We start from the raw sequence: 27,128 nt of genomic DNA, 5'->3' as shown, positions 1-27,128 counted from the left end.
TATTTACAAAAACAGACAGGCTGACTTTGGTCCATGGGCCATAGTTTGCCAAGTCCTGGTCTAAGAAGTATATATCCAGTGAAAATATGATGCAATCAAGATATTTTTGGACAGTGAAGTTAGAACATTGCTTCTTTTTCATAGAAAATGACCTGACAATGCAGTTTATTAACATAAGAAGGTAAGCTAAGATGAAGATATTGAGTTCAAAGAACATTGGATCTAACCCACAAAGAAGTTTCAGGATTAAAGAAATCAATGGCAGCTGTACCTGATAGAAATCTAATGCCAATGTGAGTCTTACCTTTTAATTTGGAGGGGATATCCAGACAGAGCGCAGCCTATTGGATGGACTCTAAGGAACTCCAGGAACTTTACTGAAGATGAGGTCCTGTATATTCATGTCATTGACCTCCAAATCAAATAAGACTTTAGTGGGTTGCCTGCCCATTTCATTTCTGGGGACTCCCACTTGGCTCAGCCCATGCTCCAAGATTTGATGACCTCATCCACAAAGACCACGCCCATTTTGCCCCTGTGATTACTGCCTCCTGGCTATACCAACCTGGGCATCCCTCAACCCTACTGAAAGAATTTCAGCTGCAACCCTTCCCACTGTCATCCCTGGCCAAGAAAGAGAAACCAGGAATAAGCTTTTTAAAACATTCTTATGCTCCCCTCTTCAACCTGGTTCTCAAAGCAGGGAGGACAGGAGTGGAATCTGGACTGTTTTAGGGGTATAGTGAGAGGATGAACAGGAGGCAGGATGCACGGGAAAAATACCCTCTGGAGTTCATGTCTCCTAAATGTTTCATTCCTCCCTTCACATTATTGTCATTGTTCTGATAATAGAGGCTGGCTTTCCGCATCATGTGATGTGAACCAGCACTTGAATTCACCAACCTAGGCAGCATTAGGCTCACAGGGGCTGTCCAAATCAGCACACTGAATTGCAGACTCTCAGATCAGGGCACTCACAGCAATAAATTCAACCTGAGCCAAAATTTTATTCTTCATTAGGAAGGCTCGGTATCTATTACCACAACTTCTCCCCTGATTTTTGAGAATGTAAATCAGCAAATTCCTTCCATTCTTTCTGGGATAAATATTGTGTTTTGTCTTCTGGCAATCCTAAGCTTGAGCTTGCTGTTTATTCACACATACATTTGTTCACCAAATGCTTAGGTGCCTCCTCTGTGCCAGGCATCATTCTAGGCACTGGGGGACTCAGAGGGAAACAGAAGAAATAAACAAAGAAATGTTATCCATGATGTATCGGGTGGTGCCAGGGATGACAAGTATTTCCCTCTTTAATTAAACTCACGTTGCCAAGGCAACCATCCCATCATGTGGCCTCCCCATTGTTGTATGTTAGCAACCACCCAGTCCCCCAAGCTTCGCCCATGGTGAGCAGGTGGCTGTTTAGTGACTGTGGGTATCATGGGCAGTTAGTGCACTCAATCACAGTCTCCTCTCTGCCGGATTCCCTGTTTCTCACAGGGGCTATTGTCTGCAACCCTCATCCTGGTACTGATTTCCATATCAATTAAAGTTCTTTGGTTGCAATCTATAGCAACTTATTCTGGCTAACTAAAGCCAAAAAAAAGGCTGGATGATTCATGAAATAGAAGGAAAAGCTGATCCACTAGGCCTTGGGAAGGACAGAACCCAGGGAGTATCAGTAGCATGACCTCACAGATAGTCTCTTGAGGACACTAAGGGCAGAATGGCTCTGCTCCAAAGGCATTAGGCTAGTGTATCACTCTGCTAAAGATGCAGAGTCCCAGCAGAAAGGCTGATTGGCTGGCTTGAGTCATGTTCCTGCCTGTGGGAGTGGAGCCTCATTGTGACAGACAGTTCCAACAGGACCGCATAGAATGAGAGAGGGGTTTTCCCAAAGGAAAAGTGGGATGATGTCATCAAAGAAAGGGAGAAGGAATGCTGAGCAGAGAAATGCAAAGATGTCCACAGGGCTTCTGAGTTTGTGGGGCTTCTGAGTTTGTGAGGCCTCTGTACCCACAGCTCCTACTGCGTCTCCTCCTTGACCATCAGCTGAACCCTGTTCATCCTTCAAGGGTCAGCTCAGGTGACAGCTCATTTCTGCAGCTCTCCTTGAAAGCCTGCAGGCAGAATTAATTGTCCCCTCCTCTGTGATGCCCACACCTCTGTTACAGATGCTCACACATTTGCTTATCTGTATACACTGGGATCAGCACTTAGTCTTGTCATCTTTTCAATCAGTAGAGTGTTAGAAAAGTAAATGTTTGCTAAATAGAATGTGTTGGATTCTTTTCTCTCTTTATAAGGACTTGGTAATCATTTTGTACCTATCTTGAAAATCTCCAGGCAACACTGGGGTGGTTGCTTCTGTTCTGGCAGTTTCTTTCTGACTTCTGGCAGTGTCTCTATTATGTGTTGCAAGATTTGCCAGGAGGACCAGGTCTGGTTTGCTTTGTCTTTGAGACGTGCTCTTTGTTTTTGCATCTTATCTTGCTGGTTTTTCTTCCTTTGGTTGTCATTTCTCTTTGTTTAAGGGACTTCTATTGTCTGTTTTGTGTTCTGGTTGATAGGACAACACCCTGGGCCTTGGTATGCTCTCCTGGATATCATGATGTATCTTCTGGAAACTTACGACAACAAAATTCATAGCCCAAGATTAAGACTCTGGGGCCTAGAGCAAATATCTCCAGAATTGCCCAAATCCAGCTGAGGTTCTTCTGGATTTTTCTCTGAGAGTAGTTTCAGCTCCACAATTTTATTAAATTGGTTTGGATTTGGTTTTTCTCCTCAACATCAAAACAGTAAGCCTTTCTTCTCAACCCACTTCCAATGTAATAGGCATTTCTGGATTTAATATAAATGGTTCTAGAAATGTCCTTGTTTCTGGAAACACAGTAGTGAGAGGGACAAGCTCTGATGGTTTCGGCAGCATCCATTTGCCTCTTAACACCTTCCTTCCGGAATCCATATTTTTATTCGGGGAGTCACTCCTTCCATATTGCACAGCAATTGTGCAGTTGGGTGAAATATTTCCCCTCCCTCAGACCCAATGGTGGGCCCCAAAGGATAAGTTAAATCAGCTTCCATATGATCTCCTTTGCAACAAAGATTGGACTAGTTTAATCAGAACAAAGCTGAAGACTTTTATTCATGACTTCGGGAAGTTGTGCCGCCTCTGTTCTCTCCATGAGGAAGTAGGAGGTCATGGTGACACATGCAGTCATCTTCCAAGCATGACAGAACTGACTTCAGAACAAAGATGACAGTGGGACAGAGCAGGATAGAAAGCACTGCAAAGGAAACAGAGCCAGAGCCATGATCCAACCACACCTGAAGGCTCCCAGACCTCTGGAATCCTCGCTGACTCGAGCCAATAAGCTATTTTATTATTTAACTTAGGAAAATCAGTTCTTTTTTAACTTGCAATGGAAAGCACCAATATGTAAATATATATTGTCATATAAAAAGTCATAATAAATATGCATCTTCCTTCATTCAGCACACATTTGTTGATCACTTATTCTGTGTGAAGCACGGAGGATATAATGATGAGTCTCTTACTCTCATGGAGCTCAGCATCTGCAAATGAAGAGAGAATCAAACACTCATCAAATTTTTTTCAGTGCTAAATAAACTATGATGAGTGCTATGAGAGAAAAGTGCAAATGCCTTAAAAACATGAAATAGATTTCTGGGGCAGAGACAACAAAGATTCTGGCTCTCCTTCCTTGGTCATTGAGAGATTATTACTGGAATAAACACAACTGCTTGGACAGCAACTACATTTCCCAGTGTCCTCTGCATCTGAGTGAGGTCATGTGATGTCTTCTCACCAGTAGAATGTGAACAGAAGTGATGGCTATGGCTTCTAGGCTAAAACGGTTAAGAAGTGGGTGTTTCTCGCATATGTTCGTTGCAGCACTGTTCACAATAGCAAAGACGTGGAATCAACCTAAATGCCTATCAGTGGTAGACTGGATAAAGAAAATGTGGTATGTACATACCTTGAAATACTATACAGCCATACAAAGGAATGAGATCGTGTCTTTTGCAGGAACGTGGATGCAGTTGGAGGCCATTATCCTTAGCAAACTAACACAGAAACAGAAAACCAAAAACCACATGTTCTCACTTTATAAGTGGGAGCTAAATGATGAGAACATGTGGACACAAAGAGAGGAACAACAGACACTGGGGCCTACCAAAGGGTGGAGGATGGGGGAAGGGAGAGGATCAGGAAAGATCACTAATGGGTAGGAGGCTTAATACTTGGGTGATGAAATAACCTGCACAACAAAGCCCCATGACATGAGTTGACCTATATAACAAAACTTGTACCCCTGAACTTAAAAGTTTAAATAAATAAATAAATCAGAAGCGGATTTTTTTTTTCCCCACCTTCTCTCTTCCCTGTCTGCTGGCTGATGTCAGTGCTCAGGGTGACTTTGAAATTCACATGTAAAGATGGAAAAGCCTTCATCAACCTGGATCCCTGAAAGGTGGCATGGGCAGAGTGCCCCACTCCATGCCCCCACTTCAACCCTTGCCAATCTGCATTTTCCTGTTACATGAAAGAGAAATAAGCCGGCGTTAAGTCACTGAAACTTGGGGAGTTGTTTGTTGCAGCCACTAGCATTATCTTAACTAATATGGCTTCTTTGATGAAGTGACGTCAGTGCTGAGACAGGAAGGAGTTACCTGGGTAGAGAGTATAGTGTGAGCCACAGCATTCCAGGGAACTGTTCCTGTCCAGAACGGAACAGGTGCAGATGAGGATTTAGAAGAAGGCTGGTGTGTAAAACTACCATGTGTCATATGCTGTGCTGGGCAACCCACCGAGCCAGTCCCCAGCGTCTGTACTGCAATGTGGCTCTTTCTTCTCTCCCTGCCTTTTGCTTGGGCAGTTATTCAGTATGAGGGGTGACTTAATGGTTTTCAGTTATACCTCATGTATGTACAATGGGAAGGTCCTGAGTGTGCAGCGATCTCAGAGGGGGCTGAGTAACTTGTTCAAGGTCATAGAACTTCTCAGTGGCAGAAATGGGACTTGAACTCAGGTGTGTTTGTCCAAAGTCCATGCACGTTATCATGGTATGTTAATATGTAGCCTGTTACCTCCTGGTATTGGCTGATCGTAAATTTGGAGATTCGTGAATGTCTCGGGATACATCTACTATGAATATACCCCTCCCTATGCGTATATTTGCCATAATTGGAAGCAAAGCAAATCAACATCTTTACTGAGTGCCTGCTCATTGCAGGGCTTGTGATCAATGTGAAGGAGAAACTAAGAAGCAGAAAGGCAAGAGACCCAGATTTTACCTCCCATTTGGCCACTAACTCTTTGAGTGACTTTCAGCAAACCCCTGCTCCTCTCTAGGCCTCAGTTTCCCCTTATATACTATGAGAGGTTTGGATGACATAATCTCTGAGTCCTCTTCAGGCTTAATAAACCCAAGGCCTATACACAGAAGCCAGTTCCCACTATGAATTCATGTCTCACTGCCCTGCACCTCTGATGCCACCTAATAACCCTCTGTACTTCACTGCTTGTGGCTTTGACCCCTCATGCGTTGATTCCTATGGAGTGAGAGGAAGATAGATTGTGACTTTTGCTTAGCGATGGCTCCTGTTCACTGTGATGGCCTCTTTAACATACATTCTGTCCTCCACTCATAGTTGCAGAAGGAAATGGGACTGGCTCCAGGTCTAATCCCAGGAAGTGGGCTCTGGTGGGTGTAAGCCATCAGGGGTCACTGGCCCTGGTAATCCAAATCTAAGCCAACTAACACTTTCTACTTTCCCAAGCACAAGAGTTGAGTCAGTCAGCAAAGGACCTAAGGTGAGCCCATAGGGCTCTTGCTGATGGTTAAGGGAGAGGCCTCTCTCTTGAATGAGAACAAGGAAGCAGGTAGCCCCAGGAAGCCACTGGCTGGTGCTCATATCACTACTGTGGGCAAAATAAAACTCAGAATAAAGGGGACAAATCCAATATGTAGAGGGAAGCAGAAGCAAGTGGAAAATCACAGAGAAACTGAACCTGAGTCCTGATCAAACCTAACCTGAAGGCTGACCTACCTATGAACTCTTCAGTTACTTGAGCCAAAACTCCCTGTATGGTTTAAGCCATTTTTTTTTCTGTTCCTTACAACCAGTGGAATGTAAGCTCTGAGAAAGCAAGTGAACTATCTGTCTTCCTTGCCCTGTGCCTAGAATAGCACCTCACATGGTAAGTGCTCAATATTTACTGAATGAATGAATATGCTGAAACAACATGGGTTCCAGGAACTTATCATGTCTAAAAGCAGGAACATGAATCTCTATAAAATCTCTAAGAAACGTTGTTCCTGCCCTCAAGATGCTTCCAGGGTAATCATCAATGTGTGTGTAAGTCAGGGATTGGCAAACTATGGCCCATGGGCCAAATCCAGCCTACCACCTGTTTTTATGATGAATAAAGTTTTATTGATACATGGTCATGCCCTTTTGATTGCCTGTTGTCTATGGCTGCTCTTGAGCTACAAGGACAGAGTTGAGTAGTGCAACAGACCACATGGCCCATAAAGGCTTAAAATAGGTATTATATGGCCATTAACAGAAGTTTGCTAATGCCTGGTATAAGTCATTTTGAAGCTATCCTTGAGAATGGTGCTTTTTCCATCAGTCTGTGACAAATTGTTTAATGGCCACAAATGCCTCCCTTCCCAGCATGTAGACTTCTTTGTAATATGATTTTGTTACTCCCCACCTTCAGAGGTGACATCTTTCTCCACCCAGAGAACTTTTTGAGATCCCTACTCAATCATTTCTTCCACAGAGAAGCCCTCACTGACCCCCTACCCAAATAAGACAGCCCCACAAAATTCTCATAGCCCCATGGAACTTTCTGTCAAGCTACTTATCTCTATTTGTAAGTGTTCATTCAGTATGTAATGAGTAATATCTGTCTCCCCACTGGACTGTAAGCTCCATGAGGGCAGGAACCACATCTAGTTTTGCTCTCTGATGGAATCCCAGCATGTAGTAAGTCCTCAATATAGTTTATTGACTGAAGAAGCAATTAATCCTTCCAGGAATAAGTTTATCCCATTTTGCTTAGAAATCCCTAAAGGTCTGAGGGAAGCAATACAAGTCTGTGACAAGTGATGAGATGTAGCAGATAAGGGCCCTCAGCACAGTGCCACCATGTATAGGGCATTAGCAAATGGGACTCATTTGTTCCGCCATTTTTCTTGTTAGGGTAATGATGATGATGGTGGTGGTGGTGATGATGATGTTGGTGGTGGTGTTAGTGGTGATGATTGTGATGGTGATGACAGTGATAGTAACGGTGAGTATGATGATGGTAATTTGATGGTGATGATGATGATGGTGATGGTGATAATGATGATGGTGGTGATGGTGAAGATGATGATGGTGATGGTGATGGTGAAGATGGTAATGGTGATGGTGATGATGATGATGGAGATGGTGATGATGATGGTGATGGTGATGATGATGTTGGCAATGTTAATGGTGATTATGATGCTGATGGAGATGGCAATGATGGTGATGTTAATGGTGATGATTATGGTGATGGTGATGATGATGATGGTGATGTTAATGGTGATGATTATGGTGATGGTGATGATGATGGTGATAGTGATAATGATGATGATGATGATGGTGAAGATGATGATGGTGATGGTGATGGTGAAGATGGTGATGGTGATGGTAATGATGGTGATGGTGATGTTAATGGTGATGATTATGGTGATGGTGATGATGATGGTGATGGTGATGATGATGCTGGCAATGTTAATGGTGATTATGATGCTGATGGAGATGGCAATGATGGTGATGTTAATGGTGATTATTATGGTGATGGTGATGATGGTGATGTTAATGGTGATGATTATGCTGATGGTGATGATGATGGTGATGGTGATGGTGATAGTGATGGTGATGGTGATGATAATGATGATAGTGACGTTGATGATTTTATTAGTCCATTCTCACATTGTTATAAAGGAATACCTGAGACTGAGTAATTTATAAAGAAAAGAGGTTCTGTAGGCTGTACAAGAAGTATAGTGGCTTCTGCTTCTCAGGCGGCTTCAGGAAACTTACAATCATGGTGGAAGGTGAAGGGAAAGCAGTCACGCCTTACATGGCTGGAGCAGGAGGAATAGAGGGAGAGGGAAGGTGCTATACACTTTTAAACAACCAGATCTCATGAGACCTCTGTCAGGAGAACAGCACTAGAGGAACGGTACTAAACCATTAGAAACAGCCCTGTGATCCAATCACCTCCCATTTGACCCCACCTCCAGCATTGGGGATTACATTTCAGTGTGAGATTTGGGTAGGGACAGAGATCCAACCCATATTAGTGATATTGATGGTGATAAAGATAATATTGGGGATGATGATGATAATGGTGATGGTGACGTCTAAGCTAAAAGGGACAAGTTTATACCAAGAGGAAAAAGATATCGCTGAAAGGCTGGCCCTGTTTCCTCCACTTACCTCCACCCTAACAACCCTCCATCGTGAATAAAACCTGTCATGTAGGGACAGTAATCCCTTCAAAGTGCTGGGAGCCCTGGTCCAGCCGCATGCTATACCACAGTGGGATTAAGTGCCTTGAGCTCTTGGGACAGCATCTGCTTCCTCTGTGGCCAGGGAAAGGCGAAAAGGAGGGACCCGATATTTCTGGTTCCCGGGCAAGGCCTCCTGCAAAGCCTTTACACATTTCATTTCCTTTTCTTCTGGTCTGCGACCTTGAAAGGACAGTCTGGTTATCTCCATTTTATGGATGATGAAGCTGGGCTCAGAGAAGTGATGGGACTGGCCAAGCTCACACAGTCCTAAGTGCAGGAGCCGTCACTCAAGCCTGGTCTTGCTGATGCTTTCTACAGCATTGTGCCAATGGGTGGAGACCATAAAATCAATTACCTTTCCCAAATGTCTGAACTGTCCTCCAAGTCCAAGTCCTACCAACACTCCAGCTTCAAACCTCAACAGAGAACACCTCCGCCCGGAAGCCTGCCTGGCTTTTTCTGCTTGGCTCTGGCCCTACTGTCTTCACTTTTCTGCTACAGGCATAGACCTGCAGGAACTTGCAGAAGCCCATTCCTGGCCAGGCCAAGATTCAAAATGGGTCACAAAAGGGATCGTCTCAAAAACCTGGCCCTTCCTGGGAAACACCCCTTATGCCACCGCAGGAATGGCTGTGGGCCAAACCTCCCAGGGAATCGACGCTAATTTTCAGTTGTTTAGACGGTAACTCCTCAGTGATTCACTGTTTGGGCTCTTGTAAGCCAGGCCAGGAGAGCCAGGAGCTGCCAGGAGATCAAAAGGAAATGGTGAACAAAGGTCTCCCTTCTCAGGAGACTATGACTCACAGCTGCTAGGTGATCCTGAGCAGGTGGACTCACCTCTCTGACCCCTTCTCCCCGCAAGCCTCTGAAGCAGGGTGAGAAGAGCCCAGCATGAAAGGAGTCCCAGGAGGAGTTATGAACAGGAAATGAATGGAAGGGGCAGGAGACAAGGGTTTCCTGAGCTTTACTCCGTTTTTTTGTTTTTTTGTTTTTTTTTTTTTGAGACTGGGTCTCACTCTGTCACCCAGGCTGGAGTGCAGTGGCGTGATCTTGGCTCACTAAAACCTCTGCCTCCCGGGTTCAAGCAACTCTCCTGCCTCAGCCTCCTGAGTAGCTGGGATTATAGGCATGCACCACCATGCCTGGCTAATTTTTGTATTTTCAGTAGAGACAGGGTTTCAACATGTTAGCCAGGCTGGTCTCGACCTCCCAACCTCAAGTGATCCACCTGCCTCATCCCCCCAAAATGCTGGGATTGCAGGCATGAGCCACGGCACCCAGCCTCCTGGGTTTTACTTTTGTGTTAAAAACCTTTTATCTGCCAGATGTGGTGGCTCACATCTGTAATCCCAGCACTTTGGGAGGCCGAGTGGGGTGGATCACCTGAGGTCAGGAGTTATGAGACCAGCTTGACCAACATGGAGAAACCCCGTCCCCACTAAAAATACAAAAAAAAAAAAAATTAGCCAGGCATGGTGGTGCATGCCTGTAATACCAGCTACTGGGGAGGCTGAGGCAGGAGAATTGCTTGAACCTGGGAGGCGGAGGTTGCAGTGAGCCAAGATCATGCCATTGCACTCCAGCCTGGGCAACAAGAGTGAAACTCCATCTCTAGAAAAAAAGAGAAAGAAAGAAACCTTTTGTCACAAATCACGGTTTTGGGATCCCTCCCAGTCAGCCCTCCTCTCCTTACTCCAAGGCGAAACCTCCCCGGGCCTCTATCCTCCAGCTGGCTGGGGTCCGGGAATTTGTGTCAGGATTCCTTCCAGCCTGTAGGGTGAGACCCAGACTCGGTGGGTTTAGTCTCCTCCCCTGGAAGGGAGGCTGGCCCTGGGCCCCAGACCAGCTCCTGATGCCTGGAGCCCGCTGACTACACCAGGGCTGCGGCACAACCGCTGTCACAGGCCCTAAGCACATTGGCCTGCATGGACACTTCCTCCATATAAAAACATTAAAAATTAAATGTTATGACTGTGTTGGTTTGAAGACAAATATAATCCAGGCTGGATGGTACTCGTTTTTCTCCTACCTTGATAAGAAACTAAAGCATTCTGTTGGGGCTGCTAAAAGTAGCATGGGTGCTAGGCCCCGCCTCCACTTCGTGCTGGGTAAGTTGGCCCAGGTTAAGCCCTTTGGGTTGCCTGGGTTTAAAATCTCGCTCACCACGTATGCATGTGCCTCAGTTTCCTCCTCTGTAAGATGGGGATGACTGCAGCGCCCACAGGATGGGGCTATGGTCCTGCTTGAAAGGGGCCTGGTGCACAGCAAGTACTGGGCCGGCGGCTTGGTTGCGTCTGAGTTTTCCATCCTCCTGTGCAGGAGGCAAGGGGGATGCCTTCTATTCCTGCAATATAGGCAGGAAAACCGAGGTTCCAAGCCAGGGAAAGGACCTGCCCAAGGCCACCTACTATGCTGTAGAACCAGGACTCCAAGGCCACAGACCCAGTGACTCCCCGGCCTGGAACGGTGACAAGTGGACAGTCAGTGATCCCAGTCGCAGACCAGAGCAGGAGGGCGGTTCTGCCTGGGTGGAAACTCAGAAACAGGATGGACTTGGCCCTGGGCACTTCCAGGCTGTGAGGACTGAACTTTCTCACCTTTCTGGGCCTCAGTCAAGTGGGAATGAGAAAAAGACACCAAGAATGACAATCACCCGGCACAGCTGGCACCTCACAGCTCGGTCAATGGATGATTTTTTGGAAAGGGTGGGCGATGGAAAGGGTGTGAGAAGAAAAAGCCATGAGATTGCCTGCCACCCCCCACACTGCCTGGAAGCAGAGCCCACAGGCCCCAGCTGGCCCCTCCCCAGGGACTTGGCCAAAGTGTCAGACCTGAAAGAATCATTGCATCACTGGCACTGAGGGGTTAATCACAGGGAGTGGACGGGACCTGGGTATTTAACTAATTGGGAGGCGTCCTGTGATCAGAGTTGCCCCTGCTACAGTCTTCTGCTGCCTCGTGTGCTCCTCAGCCCCTCACCTCCCTTCCCTGCCAGCCTGGGATGAAACCTCCCCACGTGCTGATGTTCCTTTGCCTCCTGGGTAAGTGACCTTCATGACCTTCAGCCTTCTCCTGCCCCATCTGGCAACCCCAAGCTCCTTGGATGCCCCTGAGCCTGGCCCTACCGAGGGCATGGTGGATGCCAAGCACTGGAGGCTGCCCCCTTCCTGCCACCAGGGTGACCCTGAGGCCAGCTTTGCCTGAGCCAGCGGTGGCAGGAGCAGAAGGGAGGAGAATGCAGCCTGGGAGAGGTGAGGGGCATGGGCCAGGAGCTGGCATGTCCTGGACAGCTTCCATTTTTGGCTCCAACCTGCCAAGGTGGGCAGGATTCAGCCCCACAGCTAAGTCGGGAGCATAGGGAGGAATTCGGGGAGGTCAGTTGCGGTGGTCAGGAGACACGTCCAGTGCCATCTGATGAGACCTGGGGGGACAGAGTGTTCCTGGGTGAGATAAGGGCCAACACCTGGGGAGGACTTGTGGCTGGTGGGGAGCCCCTGGAAGGGGTGAACGAGTGACACCGTAGTAGAGAGAGGAGGAGAGTGGGAGGGGACATTGGAGGGGCCAACACACTGGAGCTGAGGACTAGGGGAGGTGCAAAGGATGTCACTGGCAATATTATTACTTATTACCACGGTTGTTGTCGAGAGTGGGGGGCTTTGGGGAAGTCAGCTTAACTGCACAACTGGAGAAATGCCTGCGATCGGATTTGAGGGGACATCAGGGAAAGTTGGCTGCAGAGGGTGGGGCCCTCCCTCTCCACAGTGGCCGTGGCCACCGGGAACCTGGTCCAGTTCGGGGTGATGATCGAGAAGATGACAGGAAAGTCTGCCCTGCAGTACAATGACTATGGCTGTTACTGTGGCATCGGCGGCTCCCACTGGCCGGTGGACCAGACTGACTGGTGAGGAAGTGGACTGTAGGGGGGCCTCCCTGGGGATGGAGGAGCTGAAGGAGCATCCTGAGAGAAGGGGGGACCTGGGAGGCACCTGGGAAATGCAGGCTGACCTCTCCTCTGGGCTGCTTTGGGCTTGGGGCCCCCGGGCAGCCCCTGATCCAGCCCAGCCTGGCTCATAGGTCCTTCCAGGTCAACCATGACCCTTACAGGTGCTGCCATGCCCACGACTGCTGCTACGGGCGTCTGGAGAAGCTGGGCTGTGAGCCCAAACTGGAAAAGTATCTTTTCTCTGCCAGCACACGTGGCATTTTCTGCGGTAAGTGGACCGCCCTGAAGTGACCCAGACACCCTGTGGTGAGGTGGGCAGAGGCAGCTGAAGGCAGGAAGCCCCTCCTGATGGTGACCTTGGGCCTTATCAGACCCAGACCCCGGGCTGGAGGCGTGGGGTTTCTGGTCACCATGTAACAGTGGAGACCCACATGTTCACCGGGTATCCAGGCCAGAGAAGCCGGTGGTCCATCGGTGCAGCCCTCAGGCCCAGGCATCTCCCTACCCATAGGCACTTCCAGCTCTGGCCTCTGGAAAGAGAAGCAGAGGGGGCTGAGCCTAGCCAGGGCCCCGCAGGGCCTCAGAAGGAGCTAAAGGTGAAGTCCCTAGGACAGAGCGAGCTGGGGCTTTGACTGGGGACAGCAGACGCGGTTTCCAAAGGCTGACTCCTCACTGGGACTGGCAGCCTGGTCCTATCTGCTCAACTTTGCCATGTCCAATGCCCACTTGGACCAGTTAGCTTTCCTTTGGTCCTGGGCCCAGGGAAGGAGCCCAAACCAAGTGAGAGTGTGGAGGGACCCCTGTTGAGAGAGCCAAGCCTTCCCCCTGCCTCAAAGCCAGGAGCGGCCTGGGAGAAGGGCAGGGCCTGGTGGGCGGGTGGTGCAGCGCGGAAGGGTTCGGGCAGTCACAGGAGAAGACTCAGGTCTCTCAAGTCTGTCCTGGCGGCGGGGCAGAGCTGACCAGGACCACAGCAGCAGAGCTGGCTCCGTTTCTTCTGCAGCCGTTCCCTCGGCAGGGCGATGTGCTAGGTCGTGAGCTCCCTGTTGCTGGGAGTCCATGCGAGGCAGGAGCAGCCACCTGCCAGGTTAGGCTGAGAGGATGAGTTAGAGGAGGAAGCAGGTGGGTGGAGATAGGCTCTGGATTCTACCCAGGGCTTCGCCTTCCACCAGCCTGTGACTTTGGACAAGTGATGTAATCCCTAGAAAGCCTCTGTTTCCTCATCTATAAAACGAAGAGGATCATACCCACTTCCGCAGCTCAGTCCAGCTCCTAGAAAGAACCCCCTAAAAGAGGTTGACCCGCTCAAGGTTGACCCACTCGGCGTTAAGCCCCTTCCAGCCCTGAGTGTTGCTGACACAGCAGGCGTGGGCAGAGCCCTGGTGGGAGGCAAAGGCCAACCTTCGAGCGGGGAAACGAGGCACCTGGCCTGAGCTGTGAGATACAGTCACGGGGACGAAGAGGAGCCAGAGCCGCAGTAGGCGGAGGTGACAGAGGCGGCTGCAGCGGAAAGAGGAGGAACCTCTGGGCCCCTACAGAGCTGACGCCAGCCGGCTCTTGGGAGGGCAGGTCAGGGCCGAAGTCTGATTCCCAGGCTGGGCTGGGCAGACAACTGGGCTCTCTCCACTCCGATGAGCACGAGAGAGGGCCCTGAGCAGACCCCAGCTTTGGTTCCAATGGCCTCTGGCCTGGGCCCACGTCACTCTGGGGCACACATAGCCATCAGATTGAGTTGCTGTCATTTCGTAGCTGTCCTCTCTGCTTGATGGCCACAGTCTGCCATCAGCAACGCATCACACAGGGGTGCAGGGGTTGCCTAGAAATCCCCCTGGCTGGGGGCAGAGAGAGTTAGTGAACCAAGTGGTGTCCCTAAGGCAGGGGAGAGCTAACAGCAGTCAGCATGGGCTTGGGAGAGCAGGGAGGGACAGCGACGGCAAGCTCCCAGCCTCCCCCGTCCTGAGCCACAGTGTGCCTCGCCCTTGTCTCTTGTCACCCATCCCTGAAGCAACCCGGGACCTTGGGCTTCCATCAGAATGGAGTGGTCCAGGTCAAGAACGTGGACCTAGAAGCAGCCAAGAGCTGTCCCATTCGTGTCCTGAGCCTCTGTGGTCCCTGACTCACTTTGTCCCATCCAGCCGGCAGGACCGCCTGCCAGCGGCTGACCTGCGAGTGTGACAAGAGGGCTGCCCTCTGCTTTCGCGACAACCTGGGCACCTACAACCGCAAATATGCCCATTACCCCAACAAGCTGTGCACCGGACCCACCCCACCCTGCTAAGGCTGTGTTCGGCCTCCTCCCTGCCCCTCAAGGTCCCACCTCGAGCTGCTGTAGTCCCAGGCCTGGGGAACATTGATGTCAAAGGCCCTCCCTCTGGAAAATTCCTTTCCTGAAAACCCATCCCTGCCTGAAAGTTCAGAGATGTGGCCTGGACCATCACTAGCCTCCCAGGCTACCCCTCCTCTGTAGAAAGAACCCTGCCCCAGAAGCCACGGGCCCTTCAGCACCCAGGAGACTGTCACCCACTCCTGGGATCTCAGCTCCCTCTTCTGAATAAGTGAATAATGTTTTCCCATAATGCTAATATTCTTTGATTCTTAGATTCTATCCATCGTTCTAGGATTTAATTCCCTACAGTTTCATTCATTCATTATTTCTCTTATCACCTACCTTGTGCCAACAATGTGCTAAGCCCTGGAATCAGTGGGAACAAGTCTGACACGGGTGGCCCCGCCTGCAATTCCAGCATTAAATTCTCTTCATTTTCCATGACACTACGTTTCTGTGACTCTTTTTCTAACATCCTACAATCTTATTCAAGATAATGCAGTCTCTGGAAGGAATATTTCTGGCCATATGGCTTAATGTGAAAAGCATGAAAAATACCAACCTAAAAATATTGTCCCCACTGTGTCATCAGGCCTCAATCCCCCCAACTCGCAAAGATTAAGAGTGAGAAGCAGCTTAAGATCGTCTTATCCACGCCCCTTCTTTGATAGACAGGCCCCTGGGGGCCAGAGAGGGGACATTCTACCTGAGGGGGTGTCCTCACTCCCTCCCTGGCCCTTCCTTTCTTCACGAAGTTGTCCTCAGCCACCCACGCTCTGGTATGGCCGTGTTAGCCAGGCCTGCTGGTTGTCATCTTGGAAAGACCAGCGTGTCCAGGGCATTTCAGCTGTGAGGACACAGGAAGAGGAGGAGGAGAGTTCAGCATCGAGGGCTGACTCCAAACTCCTGATTCTGAAGCCGTGAAGAATGTAGTGCACCCAGGATTCCCACCAGGAGGAATGTAGCCTATTCCGGAAGCAATCTATTTCAGCAGATGTTACTTCCAAAGATGGAATTATCTATTATATGCTGATGAACTCTTAAGGGACTGGGATTCGCCTGCTCAATGACACAAAGCACCTGCCAATGCACTGCACAGGGCAAAGCTCACACTCAACAAATGTCCACTCCCTTCACCCTTCCCAGGGCCTGCACACAGCGTTCAGGACTTCCAGGGCAGGGAGGAGAGCAAAGAAAATCAAAGGGATGTATCGCCGTGACCTTTAAAAGGTGAAGAAGCTCTGTGCTAGCAAAAGAAAGGAGGAGAAGAAAGGGAGGACAGGCATGTGCACTTTGCCGCTGTAAATGACTCAAATCCTCGGCCAAGAATCACCAGAAGACCATGTCTTAAAGCAAAACCGACTGGTGTGGGGGAGGAGTGCAAACCTCGTTTACAGGGAAAGTGGTCCTGAGGCGCCCTCTGGTGTCCATTTCATTCAGGTCACTAGGGAGAAATCTGCGCTTGGCTTAAACCTCCATTTCCCTACATCAGGTGGGCAAAGCGTGCTTCTGGGCTAGTGAAATTGGTCCCCTCACATTTTCATTAAATAAATATGCTGTGAAAATGCCAAAGAAGGCCATACAACCATCTGAGGGTGATGACCACTGCAGAAACAGGAAACACAGGGAGAAGGAGCTGATGCGGGCAGGTTGGAGAGAGGTGACATCCAGGGCATGATGGATTTAAGGCACCAATGGGACTGATGATCTTACAGTTGTGTAACTTTCCGACGAAACAAACATTGAAACCTAGGAGCAAGACTCCAGCACAGCCTGCTGGGACCCCTGCCCACCCCCACCCACTCAAACACACCCAAACCAGGCTGTGAGCTTTGGCCACAGCCCAGCTTTTACCTTGTGCTTTCCCAGGGCTCAATAAATGTTTGATGACTGCATCAAGGGACCTGTCTAAATCCCATTTGCCTATATCTGCGCATCTAGAGAACAATCACTTGACTCCCAGCAGCAAACTTGCAAAAGGGACTGAAAAAAGGATAGGAGAACCCTGAACTTGAAGTCAGAGGTTCCAGGAAAAAGCTTTGTCCTGCCACTTAGCAGCAGTGGCTCTGCTTAGACCTTTGCTACTCAGCGTGGTCCATGGGCAGTGGCAGCAGCAGCAGCACCAGGGATCCTGTTCAAAATGCAGAATCTTGGACCTGACCCCAGACCTGCCGAATCAGAGTCTGTAAGTCAACAAGCCCCGCCGATAATTCATGTGCACATTAAAATCTAAGTGCTGATAAATGGTCACAGCCTCAGTCTCTGCATTTGTCAGATGGAACATTTCACCAGCAGGTTGGTTGTGGCAAGGTTTGAGTTAGCACGTAAGAAAGTGCACACATAATGGCTAGCACTTAATCACTCGTGTTCCACGAATGAATGAATGGTCATAACAATAGCTAACATTTGCTGTTCACTCAGCATTTGCCGGGCACGGTTGTTAAGTATTTTATGTGTGCTAATTCACTGGGTGAGTGAACTAGGCAACGGGACTGTGTCAAAGCTGGGAAGGGACATTGTCACCTAAATGTTTCATAGTTTGCCTCTCCAATTTTGATGACAGGATTTGGATTGGTTTTGCTTTTGTTCCTATTTAGCACCTAACAAAAGCTATACATGAAATGCAAAAGTAAATAACTTGCTAAATAAGCGATCAGAAATCACAGTGAAATTCTCAAGTTCAATGACGAGTCTGATTAGGATTTCATGGACATTCGTCTGCTTCACTGGGGTTCTTTGCAACGTCACCACCAGAGAACTGAATACTAAAGTTCATTCTTCCTTCAATATGTTTAATACAAATTGTGCTTCTGGTTTTTTGCTGGATGCTGGGGATGGACATGAATCAGACAGTCAACCAGCAGACAGAAAACAGCAATTATTCTACACTAGCAAGTAATGTGACACCCCTAAGAAGACAGTAGCAGGACTAATGGTTCTTAAACCCTCCATCCTTCATTGCATCTCCATCCCGTCCACCAATGCCAGCTTCATTTTCCCAGAGCCTGAATTTTATTGTGTCACTCCTCTGCTCCAGAACCATCAGTGGCTCCCCACTGTCCACCAGCCCTTGGTATTCAAGGCTTAGTATCATCTGCTTTTCCAGCCTCTTTTATGCAGCCATATCTATTTAGTAAGCTCCTCTGCTTTCCTGCCTTTATAGCCTGGTGTAATAGCTTCCCTCAACCTAAAAGTCTCCCTTGCTAAGAGGTTCATCCCATGAAGTGAATCTCAACTGTCACCTTTTCTTTTAGAGACAAGGGTCTCACTCTTGCCCAGGTTGGAGTGCAGTGGCACCATCATAGCTCATTGCAGCCTTAACCTCTTGGGCTCAAGCAAGCCTCCCAGCTTAACTTCCCAAGTAGCTGGTACGGCAGGTGTGTGCCATCGATTCTGGTTTTTTTCTTTGTTTTTGTTTTTTTTTGTAGAGAGAGGGTCTTGCCATACTGCTCAGACTGGTCTCAAAGTCCTGGCCTCAAGCAATCCTGCCTCAACCTCCCAAACTTGGGATTACAGGCATAAGCCCCCCTGCTCACCCCCAAATGTCACCTTTTCCATGATGCAGTTTCAATTGCAGCAGATTCCACTCTCCGTGAACTGCCAAGCTGTGTTTATACTTTTCCTAGCACTGCTTATCCTGTTGTTTGGGTCCTTGTGTGGTGGCGGCAGACTGCTCTGGGTTCGAATCCTGTCTCTGTTACCAAGCTGTGATCTTGGGCCAGTTATTTATTCCTGCATGTGTAAGATGGGAAGAACCATCAGCCTCACAGGGTGGTTTTCAAGTTCAAACGAGACAAAGTATCCAAAATGCCTGGGGCATGCTAGCTGCTCCATCTGTGCTTGGCCACCCTCTGTATTTTTGCTCTCCAATTGCAACTGTCACACAGTAGATGCTAAACAGGTACCTGTTCAACTGAATCCTGCGCTGATGTCCCCCAGAGGCAGAGGTAGATGGTGCAGCATTTTTCCAGGCAGGCTGCTACCTCTAACATTCCCAGGTCAGAATGCACACACAGGCCAGCTCCAGACACTGAAAAGCAGTCAGGAAGATCTTTGTTATTTTGGGGTTTTGAGACAGCGGGTCTCACTCTGTCGCCCAAGCTGGAGTGTGGTGGTATGATACAGCTCACTGCAGCCTGAAACTCCTGAGCTCAAGCGATCCTCCTGCCTCAGCCTCCTGAGTAGGTGGGACTACCGACAGGCACCCGCCACCAAACCCCGGTAATTTTGTGTGTGCTTGCAGAGACAGGACCTCGCTAGATTGACCAGACTGCGTGTAAGTAAGCCTCCTGCCCCAGCCTCCGGAAGTTCAGGGATTACATATGTGAGCCACTGCACCCATGCCTGATCTTGAGAATTCATTCAGCAAGCACAGCATTAGCCTTCCAGTAGCAAAAGGCACATGAGAGGTGTTTGAAGAAGTTCCCAGTCTTTCTCCAAACTAATTGTGCATCAATAAGAAGCTCAGTTGTAAACAGCTGGCACATCCCACTCCTAGGTTTTGCTTGCACTGGCTGTTCAGTCCAAAATGCTTTCACTCCCGATTTCTGCATCCCATCTCCCCTTTCATGCCTCGTCCAAGTATCACTTCCTCCACCAAGCCTTCCGTGATTTCACTGAACTCAAAGCCCTCTCATCAGTACCTCCTTTATGGCATGTGCTCTCTCCTGGGCCAGTGACATGTTCACTTTCATTCCTGGACTGAAGGCTTTTTGAAGGCAGGAACCATGACTATTTCAGTGCCCAGAAATAAGGACCCACATGGTGCAGAGGTTCACTAGATGTCAGATGGATTCTTGGCTATTTGGATGGATGAATAAAATGAATAGAAACAATCCTCTTGGGATACCCAAGTCCTTCTACCATAGTGAGGTTCAGACAAGTTTTCTCCAAGGCGGCAGGAAATGTTTCCTTCTGCCAAGCCAGAATCTGTGAAGCAACAGACTGGCCTCAAGCCTTTGCAACGAAGTTTTAAATCTGCATCTAAATGGTCTGAGAGTGCCCATTCTGTCAGCAAAAACCTTTCTGTCCAGCCAAAACCACACTGGAGCGGGCTTTTTATGAACTCAATCTCAAGACATACACACTCTGTTTCTGTGCACTGGAGGAAGGGAAAGGCCAGGAGCTTGTGGTGGTGTCCGGCTGATGCAACTCTGAACACCCAGGTTTTCAGCCAGGCTTTCTCGAAGGTGACCATGAGAAGTTATCAAGAAGGGGCAAAGGCACAGCCACTTGTCCGTCCCTGACTCAAGAACACAACTCTGTCCTTAAAGACTCATCCTGGCCAGGCGCGGTGGCTCATGACTGTAATCCCAGCACTTTGGGAGGCCGAGGCGGGTGGATCACAAGGTCAAGAGATCAAGACCATCTTGGTCAACATGGTGAAACCCCGTCTCTACTAAAAATACAAAAAATTAGCTGGGCATGGTGGCACGTGCCTGTAATCCCAGCTACTCAGGAGGCTGAGGCAGGAGAATTGCCTGAACCCAGGAGGCGGAGGTTGCAGTGAGCTGAGATCGCGCCATTGCACTCCAGCCTGGGTAACAAGGGCGAAACTCCGTCTCAAAAAAAAACACTCATCCTATCTCCCACACAGGATCTTACGGGTCACCCGGTCCAACGCTGCTCAAGCAGGAAGCCCCTCTAACCCCTAACAGTGGCCACCTGGCCCCAGCTGAATCCCTGGAATGGAATTAAGGCCATGGAAGTGTTTCAGTGTGGGGGCAGCACCTAGATTGGGACATCACTTTGGACCATAGCAGGTTTTCTGAAAGAATCTCAGGTTAACGGGACCTGTTCAATTGCATCCAGGTACCTTAATATCTCCAGACTGAATCTGGGCCTCATGGGCTCAGGAACCAGACAGTGTCTGTCTACCCAGAGATGATCCGTCTCTTCAGTCGGGGACTGAAGAAGAATCACACAGGGAAGATCATTTGAGAGACTGTGGGAGAATCTGCTTGCAGGAGCTGGAATATTCTTGACTTTCATCCAGGAAACCTTCCAGTCCTTTTTGGGATCAAGGCACCAGGGAGCCAATTCAGAAGGCTGCTTGTTGAGTACAAAATCAGAGAATGGGAGTCTCAAGGTCAAAATCATGGTATGGTGAGGTCTGCTGAGCCAGCCCCGGGACACCACGAATGGCCAGAGCCCTTGTGTGGATGGGGCCCCTGCTGGACGTACTGGAGGACTACCCTTGCTCTGGTTTCCTGTGGACCCTTCTAGGTGAGTCATGCCCCAGACGGTGCTATCTGTGCCTTGGCAGGGAGCCACCTCCTGGAATGGGGTTAAACAATCCTGAGAGTTCTAGAGGAGCCCAAGGTGCCTGCTGACAAACAACTGCTCCACATTTGAACAGTTTCAAACTATCAAGAGATGCTCTCAGATATTAGGCAGAAATCTTAAGCGTGCGGTTCTTACGAATGGCCCTGCCATTGTGTGTGATGGCTGCACTTCCCTGCACTAAAGCAAAAATCAGCTGTTCCAAGCTTAGCCGGATCCCAAAGGAGTGTACACGTAGAATACTCAATCACAAGCACAAGCACACGTGCACGCAAACCTCCCACACAAAGGTCTCTACAAAGGACGCTTCCCAGCATTCACTCAGTCTCCCTGCATTCACTCAAACAGTGGTCAGATGCTGATAAAAACTACTTAAAACTTTGTTTTTAAACTAGAATTTATTGGTATACAAAACTCCATTTCATAGATAAAGTGGCACATCTTTGCAGCTTCTATTGCACCGAGTATCGAAGATTAAAAACACAAAAAAAGAAACATTTGGTTTTGAAAACACTGCAAATAGCCAAGTACAGTACTTTGGTAAATAAAAAATAAAATGGTTTGGATGAACACAATCTGTAGAAAGAAACGATCTAGGGGGAAGGAACTATGGATGTCAGACAACGGTCACAATTCTCACCATCGAGCTCCATAGATAAGGCAAGACTTGCTAAGTCTATGGATCATGACCCCACGGAGGTCTTAATATCTCCAGACTGAAGCTAGAACAAGTAGAGTGCAATTAGAAAAAGAGAAGGCCCCTTCTCCACAGACACAGCCTCCCCTCTGTAAAGGGGACTGACACACGCCAACACTTCTACATGGGAAAGGGGAGCCCCCAGGTGTGACATCTGACTCCTGGCTCTTCTCTCCTCTGAGCTTAGTGCTGGTGGAGGCTGCTAGAAGAGTCACTGGGGAGGCCAAGGGCCCTTCCTGCTATGAAAAGTGAACCGTAAGAGTGGGAAAATGTGGGGAGTCTCACCAGCACTGCTCGAGGGGCCTGCCAGGGATCAAACCGCCGGCTGAGGTCTGTGGCTGAGCTCACGTGATTGTCATGGAGGGTAGGCAGCCTGCTGCAGGCTGACACGCCGAGGATGAGAGCCAGGCCACAGAGGGTCTGTCCGGCAATCACCGCCAGCCACAAGGACTGGCAGTGAGCAGAGGCTGCTCTGGATCACGGCTATGCCCTGCTTAGAATAAATTCCCTATGCAAAAGTTCATAGTTTTACAGAAATACTCTTTACACTGGTACCAGCCCCTTCTCAAGTAATTCTGCAAGGATGCTAAACATTTTCATGGAGCCAAAAAACAGTCCTAACAAGGACAGTAAGAGAGGGGCTCTACAAAGCAGCTGCTTCAAAGACATAGGTCAGAGCCTGAGGTTTTAAAGGAATTTCACCTCGGGACAGAAGAGGGTCGGGCCAGCCACAAGGCACAGCTTTCCGGAGGCCCCGCATCAGCAGTGCATGGTAAGCTCCGCACTCGACGTGCACTTGCTGACTGGTGCTCCACGTTCTCTCCACGTTCCAAAAATGACTGTCCCCTTTCTAATATGTGATGACAGACGTTATAATTTAAATATGCCATCTAGAGCTTCAATTCAATGATGTCATTAAAAAAATACAATTTATTTTAGAGCCAGGAAAACACACCTTATAAAAAGTGCCATTATTACATCACCTCAGAACAACTGTCAAAGGCCCCAGAGTTTTAGCAACACTTGTTCTGAAAGCTGTGATGAATGAAACTGAATAATGAGAACGGCAAAACAGAAAAACTGCATCAGACTCTGAGTCTACAGATTTAACGTGGCTAGACAGAGCCTTGAGGTAAGAAAGTGAAGAGCTATGCATCTACCCAAAACAGGAGTCGGAGGGGGCCACCGACGCGACGCTAAAATCAGGAAGCTCCGATCTCTTCCCCCTGCAAAGATCCTTTTGGTCAGGGTAATTCTTAGTCACCTCTGACTAGGAATCCGGGTTTCCTATAACTGACTGAATATTTCAGAAGTAAACTGATAGCATTCTATGCTGACCCAGTAAAACCCAGGCAGAGTCTACAGAGTTTCTCAGAATTAGAGAAATTGCACATTGACTACAGGGACTCAACTACGAGTACAGTTCAGCGCCAAAGTCCAGCTGATGTTACCTACGTAATAGTGAGCAACTCTCTCCCCAACTGACGGTGGCCCTCCTCCCATCCCACCCCACCCCCACCCCGACAATCACATCATTTCATCATTTTACACCAAAGGAGCTCCCTGAGGGAAGCAGGGCAGGCATAATAAATCACCCACAGAACCTGCTCCCTCCATGCCAGCTCCAGCTGCTCCACAAGGGAAATCCCACTTCCCAAGCCCTCAGAATCAAATTGGCATTGGAAGTGTTTTCAGAGCTTAATAAAGAAACTACAGACAACTTCGATTAACATTTAAAATTCTTTCTGCCACAATTTCTCAGCCATACGTTGCTCCTGAAAGTGTATATTCATTATTATTGAAAAACGAAATGTACATACACATTCTACCTTTCTAGTATCTCCTAGTGGCAACTACATTATCTAGAAGTTATGGTTCTATGTTGTTTTAATACATCTACCTCTCTAGTTCAAAGTTGTTGCCACTAAAATTGAATTTATTTTGACCTCTAAAAAAAAAATCTTTTAAAAATCCCTAAAACCTTTATATACAGTTTATAAGAGCAGTAAGCAGCTTTGCACCACTGCTCCATCCGCTTTCTCCTGACCACACTGTAAGACAATCCCATGTAACATGTAACATAAATCTCTACCAGCCGAGCTGTAACACAGAGGTTAAGACACATTCAGTTCCTAATAGAGAGTTCACATGAGTACCTGTGCTAGAGTGACAGCTCTGACAACAGTCATCCAGGACTAAACATGCCGGGCCTCCACTCGGGATGCCAGTGAAGTAACTGTCAGGTGCACACTGAGGCAACTAAGCATATCGATTCCAACTATCTTATGTACTCCAGTGAGACTGAGGCAGTGAAGTCTAAATTCAAACCATTGGCTAAAGGTATCACTGAAGCTGGATGCATGTACCCCATTCCTAATCATTAACACACTAAACAAAGACCAACTGTAACTGAAAAGCTGTGAAATAGTAATAAAAGAAAATGACTAAAGCCATTTGATTAGTTTTTTAAACCACCGTTAATATACTCCAGAAATGCTGAAGCCTATTATCAGAATTAGGTAATTTATAAATAAATGTTCCCAATATTCTTTAATAACTTTTTAGCAGCTTCTAAAACTTCTAAAACCCAATAGGGCCCAAGGCCACCTTCATTAACCAAGTTAAATAAAGCAATTCTATGACTTCTGACAATGAGTCTCACTTAAGTTGACTGCTAATCTGAATTTCTGGCATACAATCTTATCTTTATGAGAGGATCTGGCCTTCTGCACTCAAGCAGTACAAAACAGACAGGGAAGTGTATTCATTCAGAAACACCAAGCCAGTCAGGAATCTGCCCAGAGTTGAAAACCAAGACAACCATAGATCCTAAAGCACTGGCTCCCACCCCTTAGAGTAAGGCAACAGACATCTTCCGTTTAGGATGAGTAGAGCAACGCGGCCTCAAGCTCAGGACTCTGTGATGTGCACAGAAAAAACGCTGTACAGTTTTTTTTAATCTGCTAAATTTTACAATGTACTATACCCAGGGAGAAGCCCAAACCACAATGTCCTAGGAGCAATTCCAAGAGACTACTGATGCTCCAACTACAAAAAGCCACTAAAGTCAAAAAAAAAAAAAAAAAAAAAAGACATCAGTAAAACTGAAGAAAGCAAATGGCCTGCTGATAAAGACAATCTCTGACAACTCCAGGGCCTGCCAACATCTGAAATGTGAGGGGTGGAGCAGATAAAATCAACTCAGCATCAATTATTTGCCCAAGTATTAGGTTCCAAAAGACAAAGACTGTCCAAGACGAGCCACCTCATACACTACGGTTTTTAAGTTCACGTCCACCTAACTCAGTTTTAGGAATGACATCTCTCCACTGCCCAAGTCTGTCTATTTCAGAACTGAAGAGTCATTCGAGGGTCTTAACCAAAGTATGTTCTCTTCCCTGATGGTCCAACAACTTCCGGCAGATGTTGGAGTCTTCCCAACTTTGAAATGCCAAACAGGGCTTAAATAAAAAGAAATAAATGTGGCATTTTATAAGATTTAATTTCCACAATACTAAGTTTAGCGACCTGTGAGGTCAAGATACCATGTATCTCTCTGAAGGCATCTAAGTCTAGAATACAAGGGAAAAAAATCGTTATTTAAAATGTGAACATGAAAAACCTTATTCTTCTAGGTTTCTCCTATAAAAACATTTAATTCTTTAGACTCCTCTTAGGCAAAACCCCAGGAGTTCTTCTCCTGTTACAACTACAGACCCTGCTCTACAAACTATCAGAATTCCAGAACTGTAACACAAGCAGTAACATGCCATCTTCCCACTGTCAGAAAACAAATACCAAAAACCCAACACCACGGTCAACTTCCCAACAGGGCCTAGGCCTAATTAACAGTCAGCTGCATTTATCATATGGCTTGAGTGCAAATGAACTAACAGCACCTGCATCCCATCTGAAAGAATCAGGAAGGACAGAAATGTGGTTGTTTAATTTCCATCCTGACTGCAGGCCACAACCCTCATAAAACTCTGGGACAACAATTCCCGAATTATTTTCTGAGTAACTTGGATTAGAAGAAAGTAAAATCTACACATATTCCTGAGTTGGAGATCATTTATAAGCTACCCTATATGTTAGTATCTGTTTGAAAATGAAAGCGAAACTAAGGAAACCTGTCACTGAATTTTTAACAATTATTCTAAACTACTTCATGAACCATTACAGCAAAACTCACCCCAAATGTTAAGGAAAGATCCTAGGGTCACTGAAGTCTTTTCAGGACAAATAAAACCACCATTTAAAAGGTTTTTCCTGACCTATCTGCCTCTAAAACTTAGTATTTTAATTTTGTATTACAGAATATGAATGGCTTCACTGCATTTTCATAAAACAAAACATATCACTAATAAAACTTTGAACAAAAAAGAGGCAGCTCGAAGGAAACTAACTCAGTGTTGTGAGCTCATGTGTGAGCTTTGTTGGTTGTGTTTCATTTTATAAAAGGACGGCCTCAGTGGAAAGTCTGGCACACAGCACTCCTTTTCCAGCCGCTTCTTAAAACTCCCAGGATGCCAGAGAGTCAGATGTTGAGAGCAGCAAAGGTCTTCACCAAGGTGACCTGCGTGTTCGCCTCTACTTCACTTCTGTTGTCCCTGTGGCTACCTCTGCTCTCCAGGGCTTTGTGGCGGTGCCTCTCCTCCTGCCGCTTCTTCTTCTCCAGCCACTGCTGTTCTCGCCTCTGTTTGTTTGTGACCTGAGAGAGAAGGCCGCGGTGATGAGTAGGCAGCACGGTGGACTCGAGCTGCCAACTGCTAGAATGGAGATGGTGGCAAAGGGCACGGATTGCTTTTCAGCAGGAACAGGGAAAACCAATCTAAGAAGCCAAAGATGATTTACATTGAAATTTGTATTTCCTTGCTGAACTAGCAAACAAAATCAATTCCACTCTTCTCATAAACCAACTCAAGAAGACCTAAAGAAGCCAGCCCTCATCCAGAGGGAGGTAACACACACGTGTCAGAGGACACCTTTCCCCACATAATATAATGTCCCAGGTAATTCTGACAAAATCCTCAGCAGCTTATTGCATCTTTGCCTCTGCTGTGGCTTTTTACACTGTGTGGCATTTTGAGCTCAGAACTTCCTGGTGAAAATCTTTAAAATGATTCCAAATTCAGTAAAATGGAAGATGTCACATACTACCTGTGGGAGTGAAGGGCGGGGAGGGAGATGTGCCTTTCTGGGAAGCACTTGACAATTTACCAAAAGCCTTTAAAGATTCACATATCCATGACCTTTAACCTGTTCATTCCTCTTCTGGGATTTTATCCAAGAAAATAATGC

At 47.6% G+C, this 27,128-nt stretch overlaps 2 protein-coding genes and 1 long non-coding RNA gene across 3 annotated transcripts in view; 1 reads left to right on the top strand and 2 right to left on the bottom strand.

Annotated features, from left to right (window-relative positions):
- Nucleotides 1–247: 247 nt before the first annotated feature.
- On the bottom strand, nucleotides 248–19,816 carry LOC105708648 (uncharacterized). The gene is made up of 3 exons (XR_001105361.2): nucleotides 18,754–19,816; nucleotides 18,398–18,580; nucleotides 248–3,579 (listed from the first exon to the last, which is right to left on the bottom strand). It is a non-coding gene; the product is annotated as an uncharacterized LOC105708648 (long non-coding RNA).
- Nucleotides 11,297–15,283, top strand: PLA2G2E (phospholipase A2 group IIE). Its single transcript, XM_012440254.3, has 4 exons — nucleotides 11,297–11,623; nucleotides 12,345–12,483; nucleotides 12,687–12,793; nucleotides 14,658–15,283. Exons 1-4 carry the CDS (start codon nucleotides 11,584–11,586, stop codon nucleotides 14,798–14,800), a joined length of 429 nt encoding a protein of 142 aa, XP_012295677.2. The 5' UTR covers nucleotides 11,297–11,583; the 3' UTR covers nucleotides 14,801–15,283.
- A 1,693-nt stretch (nucleotides 19,817–21,509) lies between the features above and the next one.
- Nucleotides 21,510–27,128, bottom strand: part of OTUD3 (OTU deubiquitinase 3) — a 29,751-nt gene continuing 24,132 nt past the window's right edge. The window contains exon 8 of the mRNA XM_012440187.2: nucleotides 21,510–26,538. Within this exon, the coding sequence (XP_012295610.2) occupies nucleotides 26,365–26,538 (174 nt within the window). The 3' untranslated portion in view covers nucleotides 21,510–26,364. The remainder of the gene's footprint in view (nucleotides 26,539–27,128) is intronic.

This window comes from Aotus nancymaae, unplaced genomic scaffold (assembly GCF_030222135.1).
Source record: "Aotus nancymaae isolate 86718 unplaced genomic scaffold, 86718_ANA_hifiasm-v0.15.2.pri h1tg000053l, whole genome shotgun sequence".
In the NCBI taxonomy this organism is placed as follows: domain Eukaryota; kingdom Metazoa; phylum Chordata; class Mammalia; order Primates; family Aotidae; genus Aotus; species Aotus nancymaae.
The sequence above is the reverse complement of the archived record's forward strand: the minus strand, read 5'-3'. Positions and strand labels throughout refer to the sequence as shown.

Excerpts from the sequence above, each read along its gene's own strand:
- PLA2G2E (XM_012440254.3), top strand. The coding sequence starts at position 11,584 with ATGAAACCTCCCCACGTGCTGATGTTCCTTTGCCTCCTGG. Across the intron at positions 12,484-12,686 it reads CCGGTGGACCAGACTGACTG|GTGCTGCCATGCCCACGACT; the intron begins GTGAGGAAGTGG and ends TGACCCTTACAG. Across the intron at positions 12,794-14,657 it reads CACACGTGGCATTTTCTGCG|CCGGCAGGACCGCCTGCCAG; the intron begins GTAAGTGGACCG and ends TGTCCCATCCAG.